Here is a 24,567-nt window from a genome sequence, read left to right on the forward strand (position 1 = left end):
AGTCTCACTCAGCCGCTTGGGACCGGGCAGCTCCATGTCCTCACCCTGTCCTACCTTTTGCCTTCGCAAGGTGCTTTTTTGGATTTCTCCTTAGTTGTATGGTTTGTCCATCTAGATCCCAGGCGATTTTTCCTTGCTGTTTGCTCCTTATTTCTGTCACAACTTTGATTTGGTTGCCAGAGTGATGAACAGAGCCTCTATCAACTACGCAATATTTTTCCTCACCCTGTGTAAGTAGTTTTTTACCCCTTTTGGACATGCACCCATATAAGAGAAGTTCGGTATAGTAATACCACCTTAGTAATGTAAGCAGTTGTTCTGCTTGCTTTGTTTATTTTTTCTACCATTCTATACTCAGCACCTAACACAAGACCTGGCACCTAAAAGGTACTTAACAGACATTTATTGAGTGAATGAAGTATTATATTATAGCCTTCACACTAATAAGAATCATCAATTAATATTTAATCTATAGGGTGTATGGGGTAATGATTTTCTAGATTTGTTCTTGTCTTGGTATGAGAATATTAAAAAAAAAAAGCAGTCCTGAAATTTGGATGTCTTACGCCCTTTTAACAGAGCACTATAAAATGAGTAGTAGTATATTCTTTATACGTCAGAGAGTAGAAATCTGTGCAGTTTAGTCTCTGGGTTTGACATTATGAAAATGCCCCAAAACAGATAAGTAAGAGAAAAGAAGAGAGAGAGACAGTGAGAGTGGAGGCGTGTGTGCGAGTGCGATAGTTCACTTAGCGATGGTGTGGAAGAGTCTCCAGAGACTTGCCTCAGACATAATTAGTAGCACTGTTAGGTGCTATTAAGTCAAGTGTCCCTACATCATTCCTTCTTTTTTTCCTTCTAGAGGTTTGATTCGATTATGATGGGCCGCAGTCAGGATTCTGACTAATCTCCCTGGTGCTTATTTCAGAGTCACGGTTGTTGAGAAGTATAAAACCTACTGGGTGAAGATTCCTGGTCCTGTAATTTCACAACCAAATGCACCTCCTTTTACAACACCTGAAGCTACAGTAACACCATTGTCAACTTTACCTCCAGTCTCTCGCTTAACCAAATCAGTAAGTAATATATTTATGGTTTTACTAAATGCAATCTAAAATAACAGCTTCCTTGGAAATTGTGGTTCTATGCTTGGTGAAGTGTGTGTAGAGAAGTAGCTGTGCTGAGTTGTGGTAGCAAGTTTTTCGGTTCTCTGCAGGAAATCTGAAGGAAGTCTTCATTGCAACATTATGACTTATAGGTTAGAATAAAGGGAATGCAAGACCCTGCGTGTTCCAAGGTGAGGTGATGACATTGACATATACTCTATACTAGCAGTGGATATGTTTTTATTTAAAAATAAATCTTCCCCGCTCTGTCACTTCTCTCTCTCTCTTTTTCACTTTATTTTCTTTCCACGACCAAATATCAAACAGGGAGAAGGAGCTTAAGCTAAATTTAGACAAGATATAGAGCAGAATCTTGGAATGATGGTATAACTCTTAGATCTTATTTCATTAAAGCCAGCGAATACGGGAATTCCATGTGCTGGAGTGCGGAAGCTCTTGCAAGCTCATCAGCTAGGATTCCATGTCGGCTCTCTGATTCAGAAGAATTATGTTTGAGAAAGCATATCTTGGAAAGGGTAATGCATATTAGAAAGATGAGAAAGGTTTTACTCAGGGCAATTTTGATAAATTAGACTTATTAATTTAGACTATAATGAAAAATGTTTTAAGGCAGGTTATTATAGTTGAAAGAACAAACTTAGGCCTGAAACCCAACTTGTCTATTTTCTGTGTGACTTTGGACAAATTACTTAATTCTCAAAGTCTCAGTTTCTTCATCTGTAAAATGAGAATAATATCTAACTCTTAGAAAGTATCATGATGAGAATTAAACAATGTAATGAATATAAGATTTCTAATTGCTTTACACTTAATAGATGTTCAGTAAATGTTGATTCCTTTCTTCTTTTCCTTCCTTTTTCTTTTATAACTTTTTGTTCTCATAGGGAAGACCAACTAAAGCACTTATACTTCTATGTAATGTCTCATTTTGTTTTCCTTTTCTTCTATATTTTGTAAAATAAGGCAATTATAGTTGATTACATTATTATTACAGATATATTAAACATTATTAAACAGATATTATTACATCTGTTTAGGTCTGTTATTTGTATTAGTTCTTAGTTTAGTTAGTCTAATGTTTATTTATTTAAAAATTGCTGTAGGGGAGTAAGTAGTCAGTTTGGACCTCAGCTTCCCAATAGGAATCTGTTGACAAGATTGTTATTTTTCCATATTCACATAAAAGTCATTATTGCTAGCTCTTGTTGGAGCTTTTATTGTACCTCTGTGCCAAGTTTTTAATCTTTAATTGTAGAGAGGTACATTCATAGTCATAGGATTATAGCATTTGTAGAGCTAGAAGAAACCTAAGGTATTTTGTTCAGTTCCTACTGAGTTGAAGGTAAAGGGTCCTGGGAGAGTAAGTTCTTTAGCAGATGTGATGGAGTCAAGGGGAAATTAGAGACCCAAACGCAAGTTTTCTAGTTCTTAGTGGCTTGTTCTCCACTCTACTATGATTTGTCTTTACTCTCCTTGGAAATAATATGAAATATATATACATATTGGTCTCTGTCCCAGTCCCTGCTAATGTTTGGCCTTTGACCCTAGTTCCTGATACAGATCTCCTAAAATCCTTTAATTTTCTAAGTGATAGGTGTCTGACACAGAGCTCCTAAATCCCTTGAAATTTCTTTGGTGATAGGAACTAGTTTTGTTCTAATGAGGTGACCCTGGGTGGGCTCCTGGATGGGGACTGGTCACCAGAAAGACCAAACCATGATTAGAAGCTTGGAACTATCAGTCCTACCTTCATTCTCCAGAGAATTGGATAATCCATCATGCCTATGTGATGAAGCCTCCATGAAAATTTCAGAAGTGTGGGGGTCACTGAACACATGGAGGTGCTGAGAGGGTGGTGCCTAAAAGAGGTCATGACTGCTCCATACCCCTCCCCACATACCTTTCCCTATGCATCTCTTCCATCTGGCTGTTCTGGGTTGTATCCTTTCATAATAAATTGGTACTTTAGTAAGCAAACAGTTCCCCTGAGTTCCATGAGCCATCCTAGTAAATTATCGAACCCCAGGAGGGGATTGTACGAACATCCAATTTATGGCCAGTCAGAACTACAAGAGGTAACCTGGGACTTGTGATTGGCATTTGAAGTGGGTGCAGTCTCACAAAACTGAGCCCTTAACTTGTGGGATCTGACACTAACTTCAGGTAGATACTGTTAGTATGGAATTGAATTATAGGACACCCAATTGGTGTCCACAGAGAATTGCAGAGTTGCTTAGTGTGGGGAAAAAACCCCACACATTTAGTGGCCTGAAGTACTGATAGAATATAAGAAGAAATGAGAGTTTTTTTTTCTATATAGTTCTTAATAAATCTAGTTATTTAATGTTTAGTTCTCTTCTGAAATCTACCATCACAGTCCATTCTAACAAGAGTACTACTCATTTGCTCTGTCAAATTGTAGAGGTGACATTTTTTAATACTCATCCTCTTATCTGGCATACCAAGACATCCTAAATGAAATCTTATATTATCCTTGATTCTCCCCACTAAATTGTTATTATTGTTATCTGGAGTGGTGGAATAAATAGGAGTAATCTTTTTTTCTTATATCATTTTAATATCAAATTTGAACTGACTTCTAGAGGCAGAGTCTAGGATCTAATATAAAATCTTGCTAAGGGTTTATTTGTTTGCTTTTTAAAATTTCACCTCTGAAAACTGGAGGACACTCGTTAGGCGAGACTGTCACTGTAGACTTAAGTATTCTGTAAGAAGTTGCTCAAAATTTACTGCAAACTTTGTTTCAGGATGTAATTATTATGAAACTTTTTGCGTGTTAAAGGGACTTTAATACTTGTGTACAATTACAGTTTAACCAATGAGCTTTCCAAATTTTAATTAAAATTAATGAAGTTTAAAAGTTCACAGCGTGACTACTACTCTGATAGTTTCTAATTTGGGATGTATCTTTCTTTCCCTTATTTGTATGCTTATTATGAAAAGGTATTCTTGTTAAAACCTGTACTTAAAGGCTGATAATTAAGACTCTTTCCCTTCATCATTTTTCTAGTTCAGTGCTTCAGATTGTGGGAACAAGAAGTTCTGTGTGCGGAGTCCTTTGAACTGTGACCCAGCGAAGGAGCGTGCCTGTGTCTTTCTGTCCTTCACACGAGATGACCAATCAGTCGTGGTTGAACTGAGTGGTCCCAGTAGAGGCTATTTATCCTTTGCGTTTTCTCATGACCGATGGATGGTTTGTACTTCTCACTTATATAAGTGGTAATTAAGGGAGAATCATGGGAGTGAGCTCTAATCAACGGTAGTTTAGCTGTTTGTTCCAGAGTCAAATTATCACACTTGTGGATGGTGGTCGGGGGTGGGGTGGCTGAGAAGGGAAGGACAGAGTAACTTAGAGTCTGTTCTAAACAGCTTTGAGTGTTTCATGTTTTTAACAGTTGGCCAATTACATACTTCTGAGAACAACCTGTCCTAAGGAAAGTTAGGAAAATCATTTTCTTTCCAGTGACTTTGCCACTTTATCTTTCTATCTCTGTCTCTCACTTTGTAATAAAGCAGGAAGTACAGTTAAAAAAAAGTTGCTCTGCATAAAATATTGTGTTGTTTGTGATGTTTTCCATCCCCTAGTTGTTTTCTCAAGTGGCCAGCAATGAAAGCATGGGGTGCTGATCTTGTTGCCCCCATTTCGTAATCATGGGTGCATTTCTCAAACAGGCAATTAAACCTGGCGTGTCCAAGCATAAATGTATTCTTTAGCAATAGACACCGTTCTCTGATCTCCAGAGGGCAGGATTTGTTTTATGCTGATTCTCACTCTCCCTGGGTAACGCTGAGTGGATTACGTGGCTCTGTAGGTGGCAGCCTTGTGCTGTGGTGTGGAGGAGCAGAGTGCTGCATAACATCCTAATTTCCCGAGGAAGAGGGTGAAGAGTGCTAGGGCCAGGACCTGTGTCTTTCCTGTTCAAGCAGAGTTGGCTGTGGTGGGGTGGGGATAACTACACATGCAGAAAACCTCTTACCTTAACATTAGCAAAGGCAAGGAGTCTTTTCTTGAGAGTTCTCCTCAAGCCAGGTTTAAATCTCACATCACTTTTTTAGGGAATCACATTTCAAAAAAATAAAAGGAATTCTGAGCTTCTGTGATAGAAGAACTAATATTTTCTCTTAAAAGTACACTTGGATCACATTGGTCCTTGTACTCTGGTTGCAAGTACTGCAGAAAGCCAGGTGTGAATTTTTGGTGGGTGATGACATTGCAATACATGCATATGACCTATATATTTTACTATATAGTTCTAGAAGGCACTTATCCTCTTTTGTTGAATAAACAATATACTTAAACCCATGAGATATAAGTTATGCCATACACTTTTAGAAATGTAAGAAATTTCTAAAATGTAAGAAATTATGATTCCCTTTTAAAGTTGGGAAGTTTTATATGTGTTCAAATGATGCTGCAATTGTTCAAAACATTTTCACCATTTTCCTTTTGAAATTGCCATCAGACCTGTAGCATATTCTTTTGGGTGTTCTCAGCACTGCCAAAAATTAACCAAGTTTGGTGCATAGGTGGATAATGAGGCTGAGTTAAAAATAAAATGTGACAATTACAAAGCCATAAGGAAAGATGGTGGTAGTGCTTGTTGTGTGAATGAGTTAGAACCGGCTCTGAAGGCTGAAGGCAGTTCTGAAGATGAGTAAAACAGGGATTAACAATGCGAGGCTTTTCAGAGTAAGTGTGCGGTTTCATTAGGGTTCATCTGTAAGGTATAGTGTTCATTTAGGTATGTGTTCTAGTCACTTAAATAAAAAACATTCCAGTCACTTTATAGCCAAACTTCATGTGGCAGCATACTCACACATTTTTCCCTGGTCACATAAAGTCTGTCAGCAAGAGGAAGAGATGCTATTGTTGCTTTGAGTGTGGTGACGCGGGGCCTGCAAGTAGACCAGTTATTTGTGTTCTAAGCTGTAGGCATAGATACCATAAAAGCATTTATCTCTAATTCAAGATGTATTTATCTTCTGTTTCTAGTATAGTACTCATCAAAAATGTTTATAAAAAAGACTTAATTATGCAGGTGCAGTTGATTTACAGAGCAATCCTATTTATTGATTAAAATCATCTGTACACCTGTTAGCCTAAATTGGGGGAAATAAATCATCCTCAAAACATATTTTTAAAGTGATTATTTCTATTTTTGGTTATTTTAAAATTTTTAGGATATTTTTATGACCTGCCATTTCTTTTCAGTATGTGATATAAATTTAAATACTGGAGATATGAATAGTGATTAAATAGCCTAAATTATACCTATTATCAGTTTGGCTTATAAATTAAGTATGAATTGTTTTGATGTCAGACCCATCATTAAAATTGATGAAAAATAATATTTTTTCATCATTAAAAAATATTTTCTCAGATTTTTGCTAACAATGACTTGCTAATGTCTGAATTTTAATTGAATTTCAAAGAATATATATCTTCCCCATCTCAGGTAATTTGTTAAATGATATAAAGTATACCAAGTATACGTGCTATATTCGCTTCTGTTGTCTTCCTCCCCCTGCCCACTGTCTTGTTCTGTAAATAATTCCTCAGTGTTCAAATTCTAGAATGTTCTCAGTCCTGATCTCTCTCGTATGCCAGATTGAGATGTCCCCTGCCGGCTGGTCTTGTTTCGATGAGTGAGTGTTCCTGGACAACACAAATTATCATCTACAAAGCTGAACTTGTTCTCTTTCCCTCTACTGTCCTCTGCGTTCTGCATTGCTTGGTGATCAACAACAATGATAAAAAAGCTACCATTATTGATTTCTTGCTTCTTTTCAGATTCTATCCTGGGAAACCGATAGCCTATCTCATTCATTACTGCCACTATCTTCTCCGGTGTTCAGAAAAATTTTGCTTGTGACTTAGATTCCTCCCCTTTATTCTCCTCTCAGGTCTGTCTTCCTCCTACCCACCTCTAACTTTTGGTTTTGAAAGTTTTAAACTTACATGAAAGTTAAAAGAATACTACAACAGACACCAGTAAGCCCTTCATCTACACTTGACACTTTATCCCTCACTCTCTCTCATTCTCTCTTTCTCTTTCCGTGTGTATGTGTGTGTGTTTGTATATGTGTGTTTGTGTGTTTGTGCAGAGAATGACTTATGAGGAGTATATAAAAGAATTCTTATGGCTCATAGATGATAGACATTCTGGAAAACATGCAATGTTTGTTTAAATCAGAGGTCGGTAAACTTTTTCTGTAAAGGTCCAGATAATAACTACTTTAGAATTTGTGGGCCATGTGGTCTTTGTTGCAGCTACTCAACTGTTGCAGGGCTAAAGCAGCAATAGACAATCTATAATTAATAGGTGTGGCAGTGTCCCAATAAAACTTTATGGATGCTGAAATTTGGATTTCATATATTTTTACTTTTTATGGAAAAATATTATTATTGTTTTACTTTAAAAAATCATTTAGATAGGTAAACACCATTCTCAGCCTGTGGCCTGTACAAAAACAGGCATCAGGCTGAATTCAGTCTGTGTGCCATGGTTTGTCGATTCCTGGTTTAAATCGCAATGACTCCAAATTTCTTGAATTGGGCTAAATGAGTTAAATAGAAGATGTGTAAGAGTGAATAATTGCTTCGTTAAGGTTATATACTTGAGAGTCTTAAAAGTAGAACTTTAAAAAATAAATTTAAAACAGAATAGCTAAATTTATTATAACTCGTTAATCTTGGATCTTGTTTAAGGAGTTTAGTGACTAAAGCCCATAAAAGACCTTGCTAATTTCTAGAGAACAATTTAGAATAGGCAAAACAACAAAACTATACAAAATAACTTAAAATCCAAATTATTCATTTGTATCATGCCTTAAAATGGTACCATGCACTTTGAAGATGCAGTCTCTCCTCTGATGGCCACTTCCTCCCTCTGCCCCATCCCCCTGCTTTACTGAGGTATAATTGACATATGACATTGAGTAAGTTTAAGATATACAATGTGATGATTTGATATATGTATGTATTGCAAATTAACTCCCACAAGAAGGTTAGTAATCACCTCACGTAATTACTATTTTTTTTTTTTGTGGTAAGAACATTTGAGATTTTCTCTTTTAGCACCTTTTGAGTATATAATACACTATTGTTACCTATAGTCACCATGCTGTGCAATAGGTCCCTAATGATAGTCACTTTTATTAGATCTAACTTTTAGAGCTAAGGAATATTAGAGACTGAGGGATCGATAAGAATTAGACTGACAAAGAATGCCTTTTTGAGCTCAGACATTTTGGTCTCAATATATAATAGTAAATTTATGGAATGTGTACGATATTAGCAATATCTGATTATAATGTCTTCCATCTCAAAAGGTACTCCCCTAAACTCCGTTGTAATGCAGTACATTACAGTCATGAAAATTTATAAGACATAGATATTTATTTACAAATAAATATCCAGAACAATGTTCATGTTAAGTGAAAAAGGTAACGAAACTATATATTTTCTCATTTGAGGAGAAAAAAATAGGTAGAAATAAAAATAGATTTGGATGAATACATATGAAAACATTAAAATGGTATTCTATTGGCGATGGATTTGTGGGCATTTATGCATCTTATATTTTCATTTTAATCTGTTTTTTTCCACATTGCAATTATATTTCATATTATAACGATTATTTTTATTAATAAACTGGATGACTATCAAGTTTATTAATAAATTGGCTATTCTCTAGAATTTTTAGGATCATTTAAGATTGTCAGTACATTATGTTTTAAAAGCCTCAGATGCTATTTGATTTTATTAGGGATTAAAAAAAAATAAAATGTTGAAATTCCTCTGAACTTTTCTCACTTGCAATTGTTTTTCAGGGTGATGATGATGCTTACGTGTGTATTCATGAAGATCAGACTGTGCACATACAACCTTCTTACTTGACGGGGCGAAGTCACCCCGTGATGAACTCTAAGGTAGGTGTGAAAAGCTTGGGCACCTCTCCGTGGCCCGTCCACTTCTGTTTATGTGGTCGACAGTGGCAAGGCTGGGCTGCCATAACATATATATATACACTTAATTAAATTATATAGATTTAAAGTGTGTAATATGATGTTTTGATATATATATATATAGAGATATATATATGTGGTGAAATGATTGCTACCGTCAAGCTAATTAATGTATCTATCTCCTTACATAGTTATTATTTTTTTGTGTGTGGTGAGAGCACATGAGAAATATACTTTCAGCAAATTTCCAGTATTCAATACCATATTATTAGCCATAGTCATCACGCTGTGCATTAGACCTCTAGACTTATTCGTCCTACATAACTGCAGCTCTGTGCCCTTTGACTAACAATTCCCCTTTTCTGTGTTTTAGAAAGCACAAGATAAGTTTCTCTTGTAGGAAAAGATGAATTCCTGTTTGCATCATTTAAATTCTTTTTGTTGCATCTTACAAAAAGTATTTTATGCTAGAGTAATCGGGAGGATCACTTTGTGAATTATATAAATGTCTAACCACTATGCCGTAAACCTGAAACTAATATATAATAATATTGTACATCAACACTAACTGAAAAACAAACAAACAAACAAAGGAACAAATAAATAAATAAATAAATGTTTTATGGTTTGTTAAGATGGTCAAAGCATCAACCCCCTTTCAGAAGCTTACAGACAGAATTTAAGAAGAGGCTTATGTTAGTGACACAAGGAATTTCTTGACTAATGAGAAAGAGTAGCACATGTGATAGAAACTGGTTCAGTGCCTTGGGCAGCTGTCTTAAATGCCCCTTGTTGGCATCTGTGCCAAAGGTGGCCTATTTCTGGTAGAGAAGTATCTTTCTCACAGAGCAATTGATAAGCAAATGAGCTCTGAGTGAGGCCTACTGATATGTTATGTTCTCTGCATAGCTCTCCTATAGGGTTGACTCTCACAGGTTGGGACTTTTCCCAAGTTGCTTGTTGCATTTTGACCACTAGGATCTTACTTGCTAATTGTTTCTTCAGTGGTTTTGATTGATTGTGTGTTAGTAGCTAGATGAAGTTAATACATCTGCCAACGTTTCTAAACTGGTTAGAGGAATTGTGGGGTTTTGACTCAAAGTAAAAATAATATTTTTGCCAAGTGGGTAAAGGACAAACTGAGAGAAAATATTTCTTGTACTCTTCAAAGAGGAAGTGGAAAAACAATGACACTGCAGGCAAAACATGCACAGAGGACCTTAGAGAGAGGAAATTGAACAGGTCAGGATTTTGATCATTTCTTATTTTTAGCAAATCTTTGGATAATGCTGCAAAGACCCATTGTGTGTGTTTGTAGGATACTCTTGAGGATATGGCTTGGAGGTTGGAGGATGGTGTTATGCAGTGTTCTTTCAGAAGAAACATTACCCTTCCTGGAGATAAGAATAGATTTGATCTAAACACAAGCTACTACATATTTCTAGCAGATGGTGCAGCTGATGATGGTAAGTACTATATATTGATAAAAGCTGTCTTTTCAAGTTTTTTTGTTCTCTTCTTTGCTTTTCTGCTCTGTTTTAGAGGCACTACTGTAATTGCTCATTTTTAAGATATACATTTGTGGGTAAAGAGTTATCAAAACCTATTTCCATTTTTGCCTGACAATTTCACCTTAATTGACCTTCTAGCTTTGTTTCCCTGGAAACTAGATAAAGGTAGTGTCAACTATGTTATAAGGCAACATGCTTATGGTAAAAGTGATTCTTGGTTAGTAAACAGCATTTGGACCAGGAAGAACTATACATGCTTGGTAAGCCATATCTTTGGGATTCCCTGAGTGTAGTGACATTGGCAGATCCCTTGCAGGGACATTAAAGATTGTTGCAAGAGATATTGGCTCTTGTGGGATAATCTGTCCAATATGCATCTCATCTCCTTGGATCTGAGCTTTCCCCAGGAGGAGGGAAAGAGAATAACTGCTGGGTAACTGAGTAAGCTGCTACAGGACCTCCCATCAAGGGAGAGTACCTCACTGCGTCCTGTGGGTGTGCTGTGTTTCCTGACCCGCATATTCCTAAGTGACTCTGATGCCAACTGCAGCCTAAGGTGGTTTTATGCATTCAAATGTTTGGTTTAGGCTACCCTGGTGGATACTGCAACATATCAGTGAGAATAATTAGCTTTTGTTTAAGGTCTTGGCTAATGATGTTTTGAAGAACTGCAGGAAATGCCAAGGTAGTATTTAGTGCTTATCTCTCAGGAGATATTACTGCTCTCAAACTTTGAGCATATAGCCGACTTTGAAAGTGGTGAGAAGCTGGGCATATAGAGAGCTAGGGTCTGGAAGAACAGAAATGCGGCACAGGCAAAATTGTGAGAGGCCTCGAATATTCTACCACGTGGTTTAGATTTTATACTGTAGGTAAAGTGGAGACACAAAAGGTTTTGAAGCAGGATAAAATATCTACTCAGTGAAAATTTAGAAACATTTGTAGATTTCGTTGTAGGTGATATGTATAGTTGTCTTAGTCAAATTATATATTCTTACTTGCGCCAGCAATAGCAAATGTTACTTGAACATCATTTCTTATTTAAATGATAATAATGAATAAATATTAGTACTTAGTGAATGCCTATCACTAAGCACCATAGTTAAGTTTTCATTTTTAATCTTCATAAAAACTACACTAGGTAGATACTATTATTATCCTTATTTTATCTGTGAGGAAACTTAGAAACGTTAAGTAATTTGCCCAGAAAAATAAATGGTAGAGTTGGAATTTGAACCCAAACTCTTTGACCTCAGATCCTAAGTATTCAATACTTTCAAACATGGAAAATATAGGAAATTAATTTTTAATAAAGAAAAGGTCAAATATTTGTGTTTTTAAATGGATACCACTAAAGTGCAGATAATTGTGTTATTGTTATTATTACTTATTAGACATTACATATGTCTCATTTATTTCACAGAGAGGCTTTGTAAATAGATCTTATATTGCCCACTTTAGAGATAAGGAAGCTGGAACCTGGAAATGCTAATAAATTGTTCAAAATCAAATGAATGGCAGAGTCAGGAAATAAACCCAGGTCTGTTCTAATTAGAAAAGTCACACCCTTTCCCCCACACCAAGCTGCTTTCTGGGTTCCCCGCATGTTACAGGTGCTTTGTCAATGACTGACAAATCGATTTCTTAAATTGCTATGGATTTTCACAGTTTGCTTTTATACTTTCAAAGTATTATACTTTAAAAGAAAAATGATTTTATTTAAATGAATGACTTCTGTTCTATAATAAATTGTGTGTGTGTGTGTGTGTGTGTGTGTGTGGTGTACAGCAGTGCCCAAAATTTCTTCTTAGTCAACATTGTAGAAATTGGAACATATTTTTTGATAGAAACAATGTTTTAAGTTATAGTTCTAATATTCCCTCAGAATAACCTAGTTCATGGATAATATGTGTAAAGAATAGAGCATGTTTAATCTCCCTCTCCTGCTGGAGTTGCTGTCCGGATGGCCTGGCAGGGAGAATCTCTACCTTGTCTTTTCTGGTGTTTCTCAAAGTGTGGGGCTCGAACAACCTGCTTCAGAACCAATTGGAATGACTGTCAAAATGCTGATTCCTGAACTCCATCCTAGACCCACTGCGTCTCTGTTGGTGCCTGGAGCCTGCATTTGTAACAAGCATCCCAGGTGACTGTTCTGCATGCTGTGGGTTGATAACTTACTGTTCTCAGTCAGGGTTCTCCCAACTAAGGTGTACATGTTGTAAGGTAGTCCAAGGGATTCAGGGAACAATACTAGAACTTTCTAGTTACATTTATTTTATCTCATTAAAAAATTTCAATTTTAGTATATTTTACAATATTTATAATGTATTAACAAAAATATACATATGTCAGGGCACAGGCTCATTTTTTAAAAACTGGTGTGGTACAAAGAAAAAGGCAAAACAAAGCAAAACCTCAAAAAAAGCCCCCCAAAACTAGACAGTACTGCTCCAGAGAATTCACTTTTCAGCAACCCTGGATTGGGAAACAAAGCACACTTATCACATAAGTCATTGTCTCTTCTGTGATATATGTATGTGGACCATTTGTAAGTTACATTCTGCTTAAAAGCAGTAAGACTTTGTGAGGTTTAAACCATTTTTCGAAGCAATCATATGATTTCCGTAACCCATTTAAATGTAAAATATACCCAGTTTCAGTAAAATACATTTAAAACATTTTAACTGCTGTCCCTTTCCCCCCGCTCCCTCCAAGAATGTCGACATCGTCCTACAGCGAGATAAGCAGTCATGTGAAATGCTGAGTGTTTGAGCCGAAATATAGAACTCATTTGGGTGAATAAATAATTCACAATTAGGAAATCTACCAATTTAAATAATTAACGAAGTAGAGACCCTTTTATCACATGACCTGTGATTTTAACAATTTAAGAATACCATAGGTCACATAATACTGTAGAGCTTTGTGCCAAACACGGACTCAACCTCCCTTAGAGCAGAACTTTAAAATTATAATGAAGCCATACAGTGAAACTGTAACATTATAATGGACTTCTGCCTTAATGAAGGTTAAGTTCATGCTTAGTCCATGGCTCTGCAGTGAATCAGAGTTTAAAAACATTGTCTCCCAGCTTAACTCTCAGGCCGTTGGGAATATGGTCTGGTTTCCATTCATCGCTACCATTCTACTAATGCAGTATTTTTAGATTCTTCAGTGACTTTCCTGTTATTTTCAATAGTTTTCTTTATTATTTTCTTTTTGTAGCTCCTGATAGTGTTTCTTCTTTACACTCTTTATTCTAGGTATTCATTACATGTAACTCTTCTCATTTTCTACTTTATTTCTGATCTCTGTTATAACAAGCCATGATAAAATAATATTTGCCAAATGAATACCCAGATGTCCCAACACCATTTTTTGAATAGTCCATTTTATTTCCACTGCTTCAAAAGCTTCTCTATCATACTAAAAATCTATCACTAAATCAAACTACTTCTAATTAATTCTTTCATCAGTCTATTTGTCTATTACTACACTGTTTGAAATGACTATAGCTTCATAATTTATTGTGAATTTTGATATAACATGATTTTCCTCCAGGCCTTCTTCTTCCAGAATTCTTGCCTCTTCATTGTATATCTGTTCTAGATGAACTTTAGAAACGATTTGTCAAATTCCATTAAAAATCCTATTGGGATTATGATAGAAATTGCAGTGAAATTTTAGGTTAATCTGGGGCATAATCGACATCTTTGCAAATGTGAGTTTTACTATCCGGGAATATATTAGGGTATTCCATTTATTCAGATCCTGTGGTTTTCTTCATATCTCTTGTAAGCCTTATATATTTTTTGTTACTTTGTTCCTTATGTATTTTATAAATTTCTAAAACAAGCTATTGTGAATGGGATTATTTTTCTTAGATTTTTAAAAACTTGTTGGTGTATAGGAAAGTTATCGATTTTTGAATGTTTATCTTGAATTTAGCCACCTAGTTTTCCAGTTGATTATCTTGGATTATCTAGGTAAACATCGTATCTTGTGCAATAGCCCTCATTTTCTTTCTTGTCTCATTGCATTGTTTACTTCTCTGAGAAAAATGAGAATGGCTATGTTGATATGGCAAACATTCTTGTCTTGTTCTTGATTTTGACGAGAGCGCTTCTGATATTCAGTGTTGTGTCATGTCTCTTGTATTTTTCTGAGTCTTGCTTTTATTCTGAGTCTATCTTCTATTCCTAACTTTACAAAGAGTCTATGTGATGAGTGTGTGCTGAATTTCATCTAATGTCTTTCAAGAAGATGTTGAGATGATATTTTATCATTACTTTTATAGATTTTTGAAAGATGAATAATCCTCACTTTCCTGAACTAAAACCATCGTTGGTCATGTTTTGCGATTCTTTTAATACACAGCTTATTTGAGTCACTAATATTTTATTTAAGTTTTTGCATTTATAATCATAAATGATTTTGATCTGTGGTTGTGACATTGTGTGTGTTTGTGTGCATGTGCATGCCTGCCTAGTTTTAGCTTCGGGGTTATGCTAATCTATAGAATGAACTCTAGAAGAATTTAAATAAATAAAATTTTAAGTTAAAAATTTTTTTTAACAGTGTGATAGAACTCAACCGCATAACAGTCTGAACCTTTAGGGATGGAAATATTTGACTAATTAAAAAAATTCTATTATATTGTTATTACTCTCCGAGTTGCTGCTGCTACTTTGATCAATTTTTATAGTTCTGAATTTTCCCAACAATTCATCCATTTCATTTTGATTTTGAAATATTTTAACTGACTTAAAGTTTTATATAGCATTTTTGTATAGCTTTAAAGACTATCTTCCATATCAGCAGCTATGTTACCCATTTTATTTCTAATTTTGTTTGTGATACTTCTTTTTATCTGTGGTCAGACTTACCATCAATTGATCTTATTGGCTTTTTACAGACTTGATTTTTCTGATTTTTAGACTTAACTAGTTTGATAATTTCTTACTTTTTAAAATCAGTCTTCCTTTCTGGTTCCCTAGGTTATATTTTATTGGTTTAAATGCATCTTGAATTAAAGAATTACTTCAATGATTTAAGCCTTTTTTTTTTTTTAAGGAAATACCTTAAGACGACAGAAACTTCTGAATAGTACCTTGATTGTATCTCAAGTGTCTTCATTGTTATTCGTTTTTAAGAAGACTTGTGATTTTAGTTTTGAGTTTTTATTTAATCCAAGTGTTACTTAGAAGAATAGTTTTCTAAATATCTAGGTGGAACATTTTTTTTCTAGCTTTTTGTTCCTAATTGTTAGTTTTGTTGTATTTTGGGTAGATAATATAACTTGAATTCTGAAAAATTATTTATTTTGGGAATTGTTAGGATGTAGCCTGTGGTCTAATACTTATTTTTGTTTGAGACAAAGATTCATACATATCTGTCATATTAAATTTCTTAACTATTTTTATTCTTTTTGATATTTGCATTGTATTCTAAAAATAATATATGTTCCATAATTTATTTACTTATTCTCCTAATGATGGATATCTAGCTTGTTTAAACTTGTTTTGGCCATCATAAAAAAGTTTCTGTGAACATTCTTATACATATATCTTTGGGTAAAATATGAATATTTCTGTAGGATAGAATTCCAGAATGAACACACACACATATACTCACATATACGAACTAATTGGAATAATTAAATACATTCACAGGTTTAAATTTATCCAATAATAATATAATAATACATTCTCAATTTGTTTATATCACTGTTCTTTGGGATTTTGGTTTGTTAGTCAAACTCACTTTTAAGCGACTGTATACCAAATAACACCATCAAATGTTTTCCTTTGTCTTCTGCCCTTCCCGTTCACCCAGGCCCAATTTCTATTAGTTTAATCTAAGATTCCAGATTTTTAAAAAACATTTATTCTCTTTCAAGAATTATATTTAACATTTTCAAGGATTTGGATAATATTTACAGTAATTATTTTGACTTAACATTCTTTAACTGGTCTCTTGCATACCACCAGTTTTTTTCAATCATAAGTTCTTCATTTCTAGTCCTCATTTTGATTTATCTCTTGGTTTGCTAAATTATTTTTTCCCCAATATCACGTGCCTTCGCCTGGATACTTATGAATGGCATATATATGAATGGCATCTCTGTTGATACTTATTTATTTTTTATTACCTTAAAAATTTTTTCTTTCCATGCTGTGCCACTGTCTTTTCATTCCTTCCCTCCTGAGGAAGTAATTCTTCTTCATTTTTTTTTCTTTTTTTTAAAATTCAGGTCGAATTTATAAGCATTCCCAGCATCCTTTGATTACATATGAAAAACATGATGTGACAGACCATCCAAAGAATGTAGGAGGATCCCGTTCTTTACTCCTTCTGAAGGCTCATGGTAAGTTACATGTAAAATAGTACTACTACTTTGTGGAATAACCTTGCTTGATGACTCAGTGCTGGCTGGGGCAATAGTGGTGAACATGGTTTAGCAAATGTATATACATTTTCTATGTTTAAACATTAATACTTGTAGGTAGCAGTGTTTATCTTAATGACTGTTAATTTTTATTAGAAATGGAGAATAGGAATAATTCAGTGGATTTAAGCCTGCCGTACATTAAAATCACCAATGGAGCTTTTAAGACAACTATCATTTTAAAGAGTATCCTCATTGTTTCTAACTGTAGCCAGAGTTGAGTAGCACTGGACTAATTAATTTAACTTTTATGAGGCCTTAATTATGCCATTTATTAAAATAAATGCTAATAAAAGAGCAGTTTGTGATTTTGATTGTTTATCTGTAGGTGGGTTTCAAAGATGCAGTTTGTTGTTGAAGAACCGATCAATGTATGAGTATATGTGGCTTTACTAAGAACTCAGTGCCATACTTAGGTATCATGTGCTTAAATGGTGAAAGGGAGAGCGGTAGCCCAAAAGAGGGCTCTAATGTGCTCTGGTTCTACGGATGAAGTAGATTCCATCTGAAAAGCAGCTCAGCTTACTGTTGAAAATATGGGATTTAAAAGTAGAGGAATAATGTAGTATATACAATCAATGTAAAATATTAATAATTGGGGGAATTTTCCTTATTTGGTATATTTCCTTTAAATTCTTCAGTTATCCATTATAGTAGAGTTTCAATAAATGTTATCTTAGTTAAGCTTGAAAATAACTTTATTGTTGCTAATTTGTTTCTACTAGTAGAAACTGGAAAGTCGAAAGTAATTGAATTCAGAAATAATGTACCTATGCTTTCTTTGAATTGTTTTTTGGAGTGAGATGTGAGAAGATTCTGAGATAACTGCAGGCTGTGTTAGTATGAAGGTTGAGAGCACAGTTGCTCAAGCCAGAATGGGTTCAAATCTGAACTTTGTAACTCGAACGAGTTACTAAATTTCTCTATTGCCTTAGTTTCCCCTCTAGCAAAATTAGAGTAATGATTGTAACCACTTCATAGGATTGTTGTGAAGATCAATTAAATTAATACATGCAAAGTGCTCAGAGACAGTGCTGACACACAGGAGGAGCTATGGTAGTGTTAGCTATTAGAAGTAGTAGTGGTGGCGGAAAAGCAATGATACATAGGGTGTTTTTAGGCTATACTTCTATCAGTCGAATGTATTTCACTGGTTGTTTATATTTTCTGAGCACTTGGCTTGCTCATTTATAAATGGCTAAATTAGTTTGTGATGTTATCCATTGTATTTTCTTACCGGTAGGTGCCTTAATGTTTGTCGCATGGATGACCACTGTTAGCATAGGTGTAATCATTGCCCGGTTCTTCAAACCTGTTTGGTCAAAGGCTCTCTTTGGTGAATCAGCTTGGTTTCAGGTAGGTGGGAGAAAAAGTTGAATGCAATTTCCATATTATTTGAACATTGCAACATGGAAACATATGAAGTGTGTGATTCTTTCCTTTTTTTTTTTTTTTTTGAAGTTATAGTTGTCGTAGTTTTGGAATCCTAATAATTTCTTCTTTTCACCTGTTGGCTCCCTAACCAACTGAGAATAGATACAAAATATTTGGTGGAGATCAAAATAGAGACAGCTTTTTGAAGGATCAGGTTGGATTGGAGAATTTGCCAAGACCTTTGTAACAGACTTTGGGACTCAAATGATCTTGACTTACACGTCTAGTTACAGAAGGAGAGACTAGAAGAGCATTCACCCACTGCACCGAATACAGATGGGTCAAGGAAGGCAGGAGAGCAGAAGAAATAGTGGGTGCTTACTGTATTCCAAGCAGGGATCTGTCCTCTGTTTGAATGTCAGACTATCCTGAGCTCACCAGTCAGGATCATCTATCTCCTATGTGGGCAGGAAGAGAAACTAGAAGTATTTCTTTTCATGTTGCCCCTTTGCATGGGATTAGGAGGCAGTCTTTTAATAGAAACATGAACAAGGGTCAGTAAGTACCTCTCAAAACAAAGGAAAACAAACCTTATCTTTCATGTGTCATGGAGTATAGATATTTGCATAAGTAGTAGGTCAATGAATATGTGTTAAAATAGAATGTGCATGTTGCTTGTAGACAAATACTGCTTATTGGGACAATTTATGACTTTATAAGAGGATATTCTTGAAACTTGATAGTCAAATAAATTTGTAGCTTTTAAGATTTACCTTATCTAACCTGTTTCTCACTATTGGCTGGTAGGGTCCATCTGTCTTATCTGTGACCTGCCTTGCTTCTCTCTCTCTCTCTCTCTCTCTCTCTCTCTCTCTCTCTCTCTCCACCCCCTTCTCCCCCTACAAACACACACACATATGTGGATATTCCCAACTGGAAAACTCTTTATGTCTTCTCTCTATCAAGTAAAATCTTCCATTTCCTTTAAAACCATGTATATGGTGACTGTATGTCCTACTTTCTCTGGTATAGTCTTGGTGTGCACCAGTTTCCTGGCATAATCAATCAATAGAGCCCATTTTCACTTTCAATATCCTCATTTGGACAATGAATTATACATTTCCCATGTTTCTCTTATCTACTAGTTATATCCCAAGCTCCTCAGAGGACAGTATTTTTTCTTTGTTGTCTCCTTGTATGTGGTGTATAGCACTGCACTTGGTGGTAGAACTTAATAAATATCTTTGGAAGGAAATGATGGACTTGCCAAGTGGTTGTACTGTGTATGAGATATAACGTCCTGCTGCTCTGTGCTGGTGAAATCTTGGCAGATGCTTTTGAATGATGAGAATGGCAGCTTAAATTTTTCTTTAAAGTTCAGTGGTATACTAAGATTTTGTTTTAACGGACCACAGATTTTGATTAGAAGTCAGTTGAATGCGTGCTGCCAGGGAATCTCATCTCATGATCTTTGTCCCGTAGTAACTAACGCCAACTCCCTTCTCTTCCTGAGTTCACTCTCTCCTCACTTTGTCATTTCACCCGTGCAGGTGCATCGAATGCTCATGCTTACTACTTCTGCCCTCACCTGCATCGCTTTTGTTCTGCCTTTCATTTACAGAGGAGGCTGGAGTTGGGTAAATATATTTTAAACAGGATGTTTTAATATAAATTCATTTTGATGTTAAAAGAGATTGCTGTTTTATTCTCAAATCATGGGTAAAAAGATATTTTTGCTCGTATCCCTCTTTCTTTTTTCTTTTTCTTTTTTTGAATTGTCTGATGAGTTTTTCACATGGTTGGGAGTCAGGGGATGGAGTAAATGTGTCAATGCAGATTACTTGGTATTGAAATGTATTTTTAAGTTGCATCAAATGTTATGTATCCTCTATATAGTTTAGTGAGTTTTCTCACCAGAGAGTGGTGAAAATTGAAAGTGTGATATCTAAGGAACGTGAACACTAGAGCTGGTTTTCTCTGACGGATACTGTGATTACCACTAAGCCAACATTAGTTGCATTCCTATACGACCAGCTGTGCTAAGTCTTCTACATGTGACAAATGAAGAAATGGAGGCTTATTCTTAAATGTTTATCTCCAGCTTGGACCTCACCCCTGGCTCGAGACTCACACTCAACTCAGGAACTCAACTTGCCTGTCTAAGACGTCTCAAAATTAACGTGTCCAAAATGGAATTTTGATCTTTCCTGCCAGTCCTGCTTCAGCTGCCGCCATCCCCATATCAGCTGTTGGCAGTTCAGTGGTATACGAAGGCTAAAGCCTTGGAATTATCCTTAATTCTGCTCTCTTGTACACCCCATATCAGGGCCATCAGGAAATCCCATTGGCTCTACATTTAAAATACAATACTCTCACCATCACTGATAGTACTGTGTGGGTTTGAGCCACCATCATCTTTTGCTTGGACTATTGCAGTGGGCACCTAATTGGTCTCTCCACTTCAACCCTTGCCCACGCACAGTCTGTTTTCCACCAAGAAGGCAGAGCAATATAAAAAGTTGTAAATCATATCATTCCTGGGTGTGCCCCAAATTGGTTTCTCTATTGCCTTTCAATTTTACTCAAAGTTAAAGTCCTTCTAACGACCTCCATGACTTGGCTCCCCGTTACTCTCTAAACTGATCTCCTCCTCTCTTTATAGCTCCTGTCATTCCACACTGGCCTGGTGCCAGGCATGCTCCTGCTTTATATATAGTCTTTGCAAAGATTCCTTCTGCCTTGGTCATACGTCCTCCACTCCTTCACCTCCTTCAATGCTCAAATAATAGCTTCTCAGAGAGCCCTGCTCTGCTCTGCTCTTCCCCCCAGCACTCTTTACTGTATGTCGTACCATATAATTTATTTATTATGGTTTTTCTTTCTTCTGCCTCTCCACACTAGTATCTAAGCTCTATGTAGGTTCACTAGTGTACCTTAAATACCCAGAACAGATTCTGATACAGAGGAGGTACTCAGTAAATATTTATTGAATGAACGAATAAATGAATAAATATAAAAATAAGTAATATACTAAAGTCAGAGCCTATACTTCCATTATATTCATCCGGTTTTTGAGCCAGTCAGAATTTGATATCAAAATTTAATATTTCAGTTTGGGCTGAACTCAGGGAAACACAGAGGTCTGAAAAAATAATTACCGTACATTGGGATGCTCGCTCCTGACATGTGGATATGGACTAGTCCTGGGTGGGCTGCAATCGGCTGTCCTGGTGTCGGTGGTCATCTAACATCCTGATGGGAGAGAGGCAGCATTCTGTACACGGATTCCACCACAACCATTTACACACTGTGTGGCCTTGGACACCTTCCTTGATGTCTCTGAACCTCAGTTCCTCCCCATGTTAAAGTGGGTTCTTCATAACCAACTGTGAAGCATCACAGTGAGCTATAGTGATATGTGTAGAGTATGCACCTGGTTTAAAGTAGATGCTCAGTGGATGGTGCATGTCATATCGTCGTCGTCATCGTCGTTGTCATCATCATCATCACCATCATCATCAAATGTTTAAAACTATAGAAAAACATTAAGAATATATATATATATGTGTGTATTATTTTTAACTTGAAGATTTAAGTTGATGAGATTGAGACCATTAAAATGATGTACCTTTCTTTAGCATGCTGGTTGTCACCCATACCTTGGTTGTATAGTGATGATTTTAGCAGTTCTTCAGCCTCTGCTGGCAGCCTTCCGGCCACCATTGTATCACCAAAGGTACTTACAGCTTTTATAAATAAGTGTTGTTAATGTGGATATCATTAATTGGCGAAGTAGTCCCTTTTCAAGTTGAAACATTTTGTGTTTTATAAAATTCAGTGATAAATTCTATTTACTTAAAAGGCTTTAAACTGTATTTCAGATATATAATTCCTAGGTAATAGGGAAATTGTGTGTTTTTTTATTCTCTTGGGAATTAATTGTAGTTCCATCACTTTTAAGAATACTGACTGCTTCTTTATTTTGGCAGAAGGGAATTGTTTAACTGGACTCATTGGGGTCTGGGAACAGCTGCTAGAATAATAGCAGGTAAGTAATTGTGTTGCCACTTATTCATATATGATTGCTGGTTGCTCATATTGCAAGTTGTAATTTGGCTTAAATGATTTTTAGATGTATTAGTAATTGGAGTAATTGGTTATTGAGGAGAAATCAGCCTTAAACATTGAAATCCAGAAAGTGATTTCTAGAGGTAACTACTTAAGACATTATTTCAGTTTTAAGCATAAAGTTTTTAAAATGACTTTAAAATTCTCATTTTAAGACTTTTTTTTTAGCATTTGTTTTTGCAAGTAGAAGGAACTGTGCTGGCAGCCAACTATTTAAGTAGCTCAAGTTGAGGGTCATTTGTGAGTTGTGCTGAGTGGGCTGAGGAGTAGGGGTCCCAGCCCTCTGTCTCCAGGTGCTTTCTACGGGGATGGTGCCTTCCAGGGAAGGCTGCTTTGCAAAAGTCAGGCATGATTTTTCAATATATTGGATGCCTCATATAATAGAAGCCTAAGCTGGCACCTGCTCTTCTTACATTTCTACAGTCTGTGGGGTTCTTTGTGGAAAAGGGAGTACAGTCACCATTGGCTCCACACTCTTCTCCCTTTCTACATTGCAGACTTACAACTTTTGGATAGTTTGGATGCCTCTTTTTTAACAATCGGTAGATCATAATTATAATTTCCCGTCTTGTCCTTTCTAGTCTAATAATAAGACTAGGGGAAAAAAAAGGCTAACTATTTGGTCTAAAATATTAATCAAATTCATCTGATAAACTCTTTTCATATGCTTTACTTGATATAATACACACACATATACACACACTCACAATTAACTCTCTTGGTGGTGACTGCATTTGAATATATATATTTTTCTTATCAACATAGTGGCAGCAATGTTCCTGGGAATCGATTTACCAGGATTGAATCTTCCTGGCTCATGGAAAACCTATGCAATGATTGGATTTGTAGCCTGGCATGTTGGAACTGAGGTTATTCTGGAGATACATGCTTACCGACTCTCTCGCAAAAGTAAGCCATGTTATGTAGAATCACTTTTATATAAACTATTGGAATATAATCGGTTTCTTAATACTGATGTTTGACTATTATATGATAGCTCACTAAACATTTCTATTGTGATTACTCAGTCAGTGGTAGAAATCGTGGCATTTTTTCCCCCTTTTTTATATTCATTAGTATTAGAAATAGTAAAATATAAGGGAAAGATTTTAGGTTTTAGGGTAGAAGTGTTCATTGTAAGTACTTTTTACTTTGCATGCTGGTCTCTCTTGGAGCCAGTGTTCACAGAGAATCCTGAATGCCTGGAGCTGAGAGAAGCCTGATATAGAGGAGGAGGAGATGCCCAAAGTCAACACAGGGCAGAGCTACAGACAAATTATACCTATTTGACAAAATTACTGTGTGCTATCACTTAGGCTGCCATATACGTCAGATATAACTAGTTAATTAGCAAGCTAGATAGGAAGGACTTACTGTGCCTGAGCTCTCCAGTGGCAAGATTCATTTTGGTCATAGTTCCTGGCAGGGCACTATACCTATAGCTGTTAGAGGTAGAGAAAATAGTAGAGTATGGGTAACATTTTAAACTGGCTTGGATTCTGGGCCATGTGTCCTTTGTGTTCTATCTAGTTTTCAGCCCGCCTCACCAAATGATAAATAAAAGTGGTCTTCTAAAACAAAAGCTCTTGTCTAGTGTATATGCTGTGAATTCAGGAGCTTGCGAGGCTTTTAGGAGCTGAGTAGTAAATATCTGTCCTGCCATTTTCCCCCTGGCTTTACTGAAATATAAGAGACAGTCAGTTGCTCGTATTTACATCGTATAATTCAATGAGTTTTTTTTTTCAATTTTAGTTGGCATACAATAATATATTAGTTTCAGTAGTACGGCATAGTGATTAGAGATCTATATAACTCACAAAGTGATCACCCCACTAAATCTAGTATTCCTCTTCCCCTTACATATTTATTACAATGTTATTAACTATTTTCCTTATGCTACCCGTTATATCTCCATGTCTATTCTGTAACTATCCATTTGTACTTATTAATCCCTTTGCCCTTTTTCGTCTTCTCCTCCAACCTCCCTCCC

At 35.8% G+C, this 24,567-nt stretch overlaps 1 protein-coding gene across 2 annotated transcripts in view; it reads left to right on the forward strand.

Annotated features, from left to right (window-relative positions):
* Nucleotides 1-24,567, forward strand: part of FRRS1 (ferric chelate reductase 1) — a 42,655-nt gene that overhangs the window by 12,829 nt on the left and 5,259 nt on the right. For both annotated transcript variants that reach the window (XM_011368481.2, XM_023536369.1), the window contains exons 5-14: nt 929-1,076; nt 4,159-4,341; nt 8,982-9,080; nt 10,435-10,582; nt 16,881-16,994; nt 18,319-18,431; nt 20,000-20,086; nt 22,088-22,185; nt 22,439-22,497; nt 23,343-23,486. In XM_011368481.2, coding sequence (XP_011366783.1) covers nt 929-1,076; nt 4,159-4,341; nt 8,982-9,080; nt 10,435-10,582; nt 16,881-16,994; nt 18,319-18,431; nt 20,000-20,086; nt 22,088-22,185; nt 22,439-22,497; nt 23,343-23,486 — 1,193 coding nt within the window. The remainder of the gene's footprint in view (nt 1-928; nt 1,077-4,158; nt 4,342-8,981; nt 9,081-10,434; nt 10,583-16,880; nt 16,995-18,318; nt 18,432-19,999; nt 20,087-22,087; nt 22,186-22,438; nt 22,498-23,342; nt 23,487-24,567) is intronic.

This window comes from Pteropus vampyrus, unplaced genomic scaffold (assembly GCF_000151845.1).
Source record: "Pteropus vampyrus isolate Shadow unplaced genomic scaffold, Pvam_2.0 Scaffold6, whole genome shotgun sequence".
Lineage (NCBI taxonomy): Eukaryota > Metazoa > Chordata > Mammalia > Chiroptera > Pteropodidae > Pteropus > Pteropus vampyrus.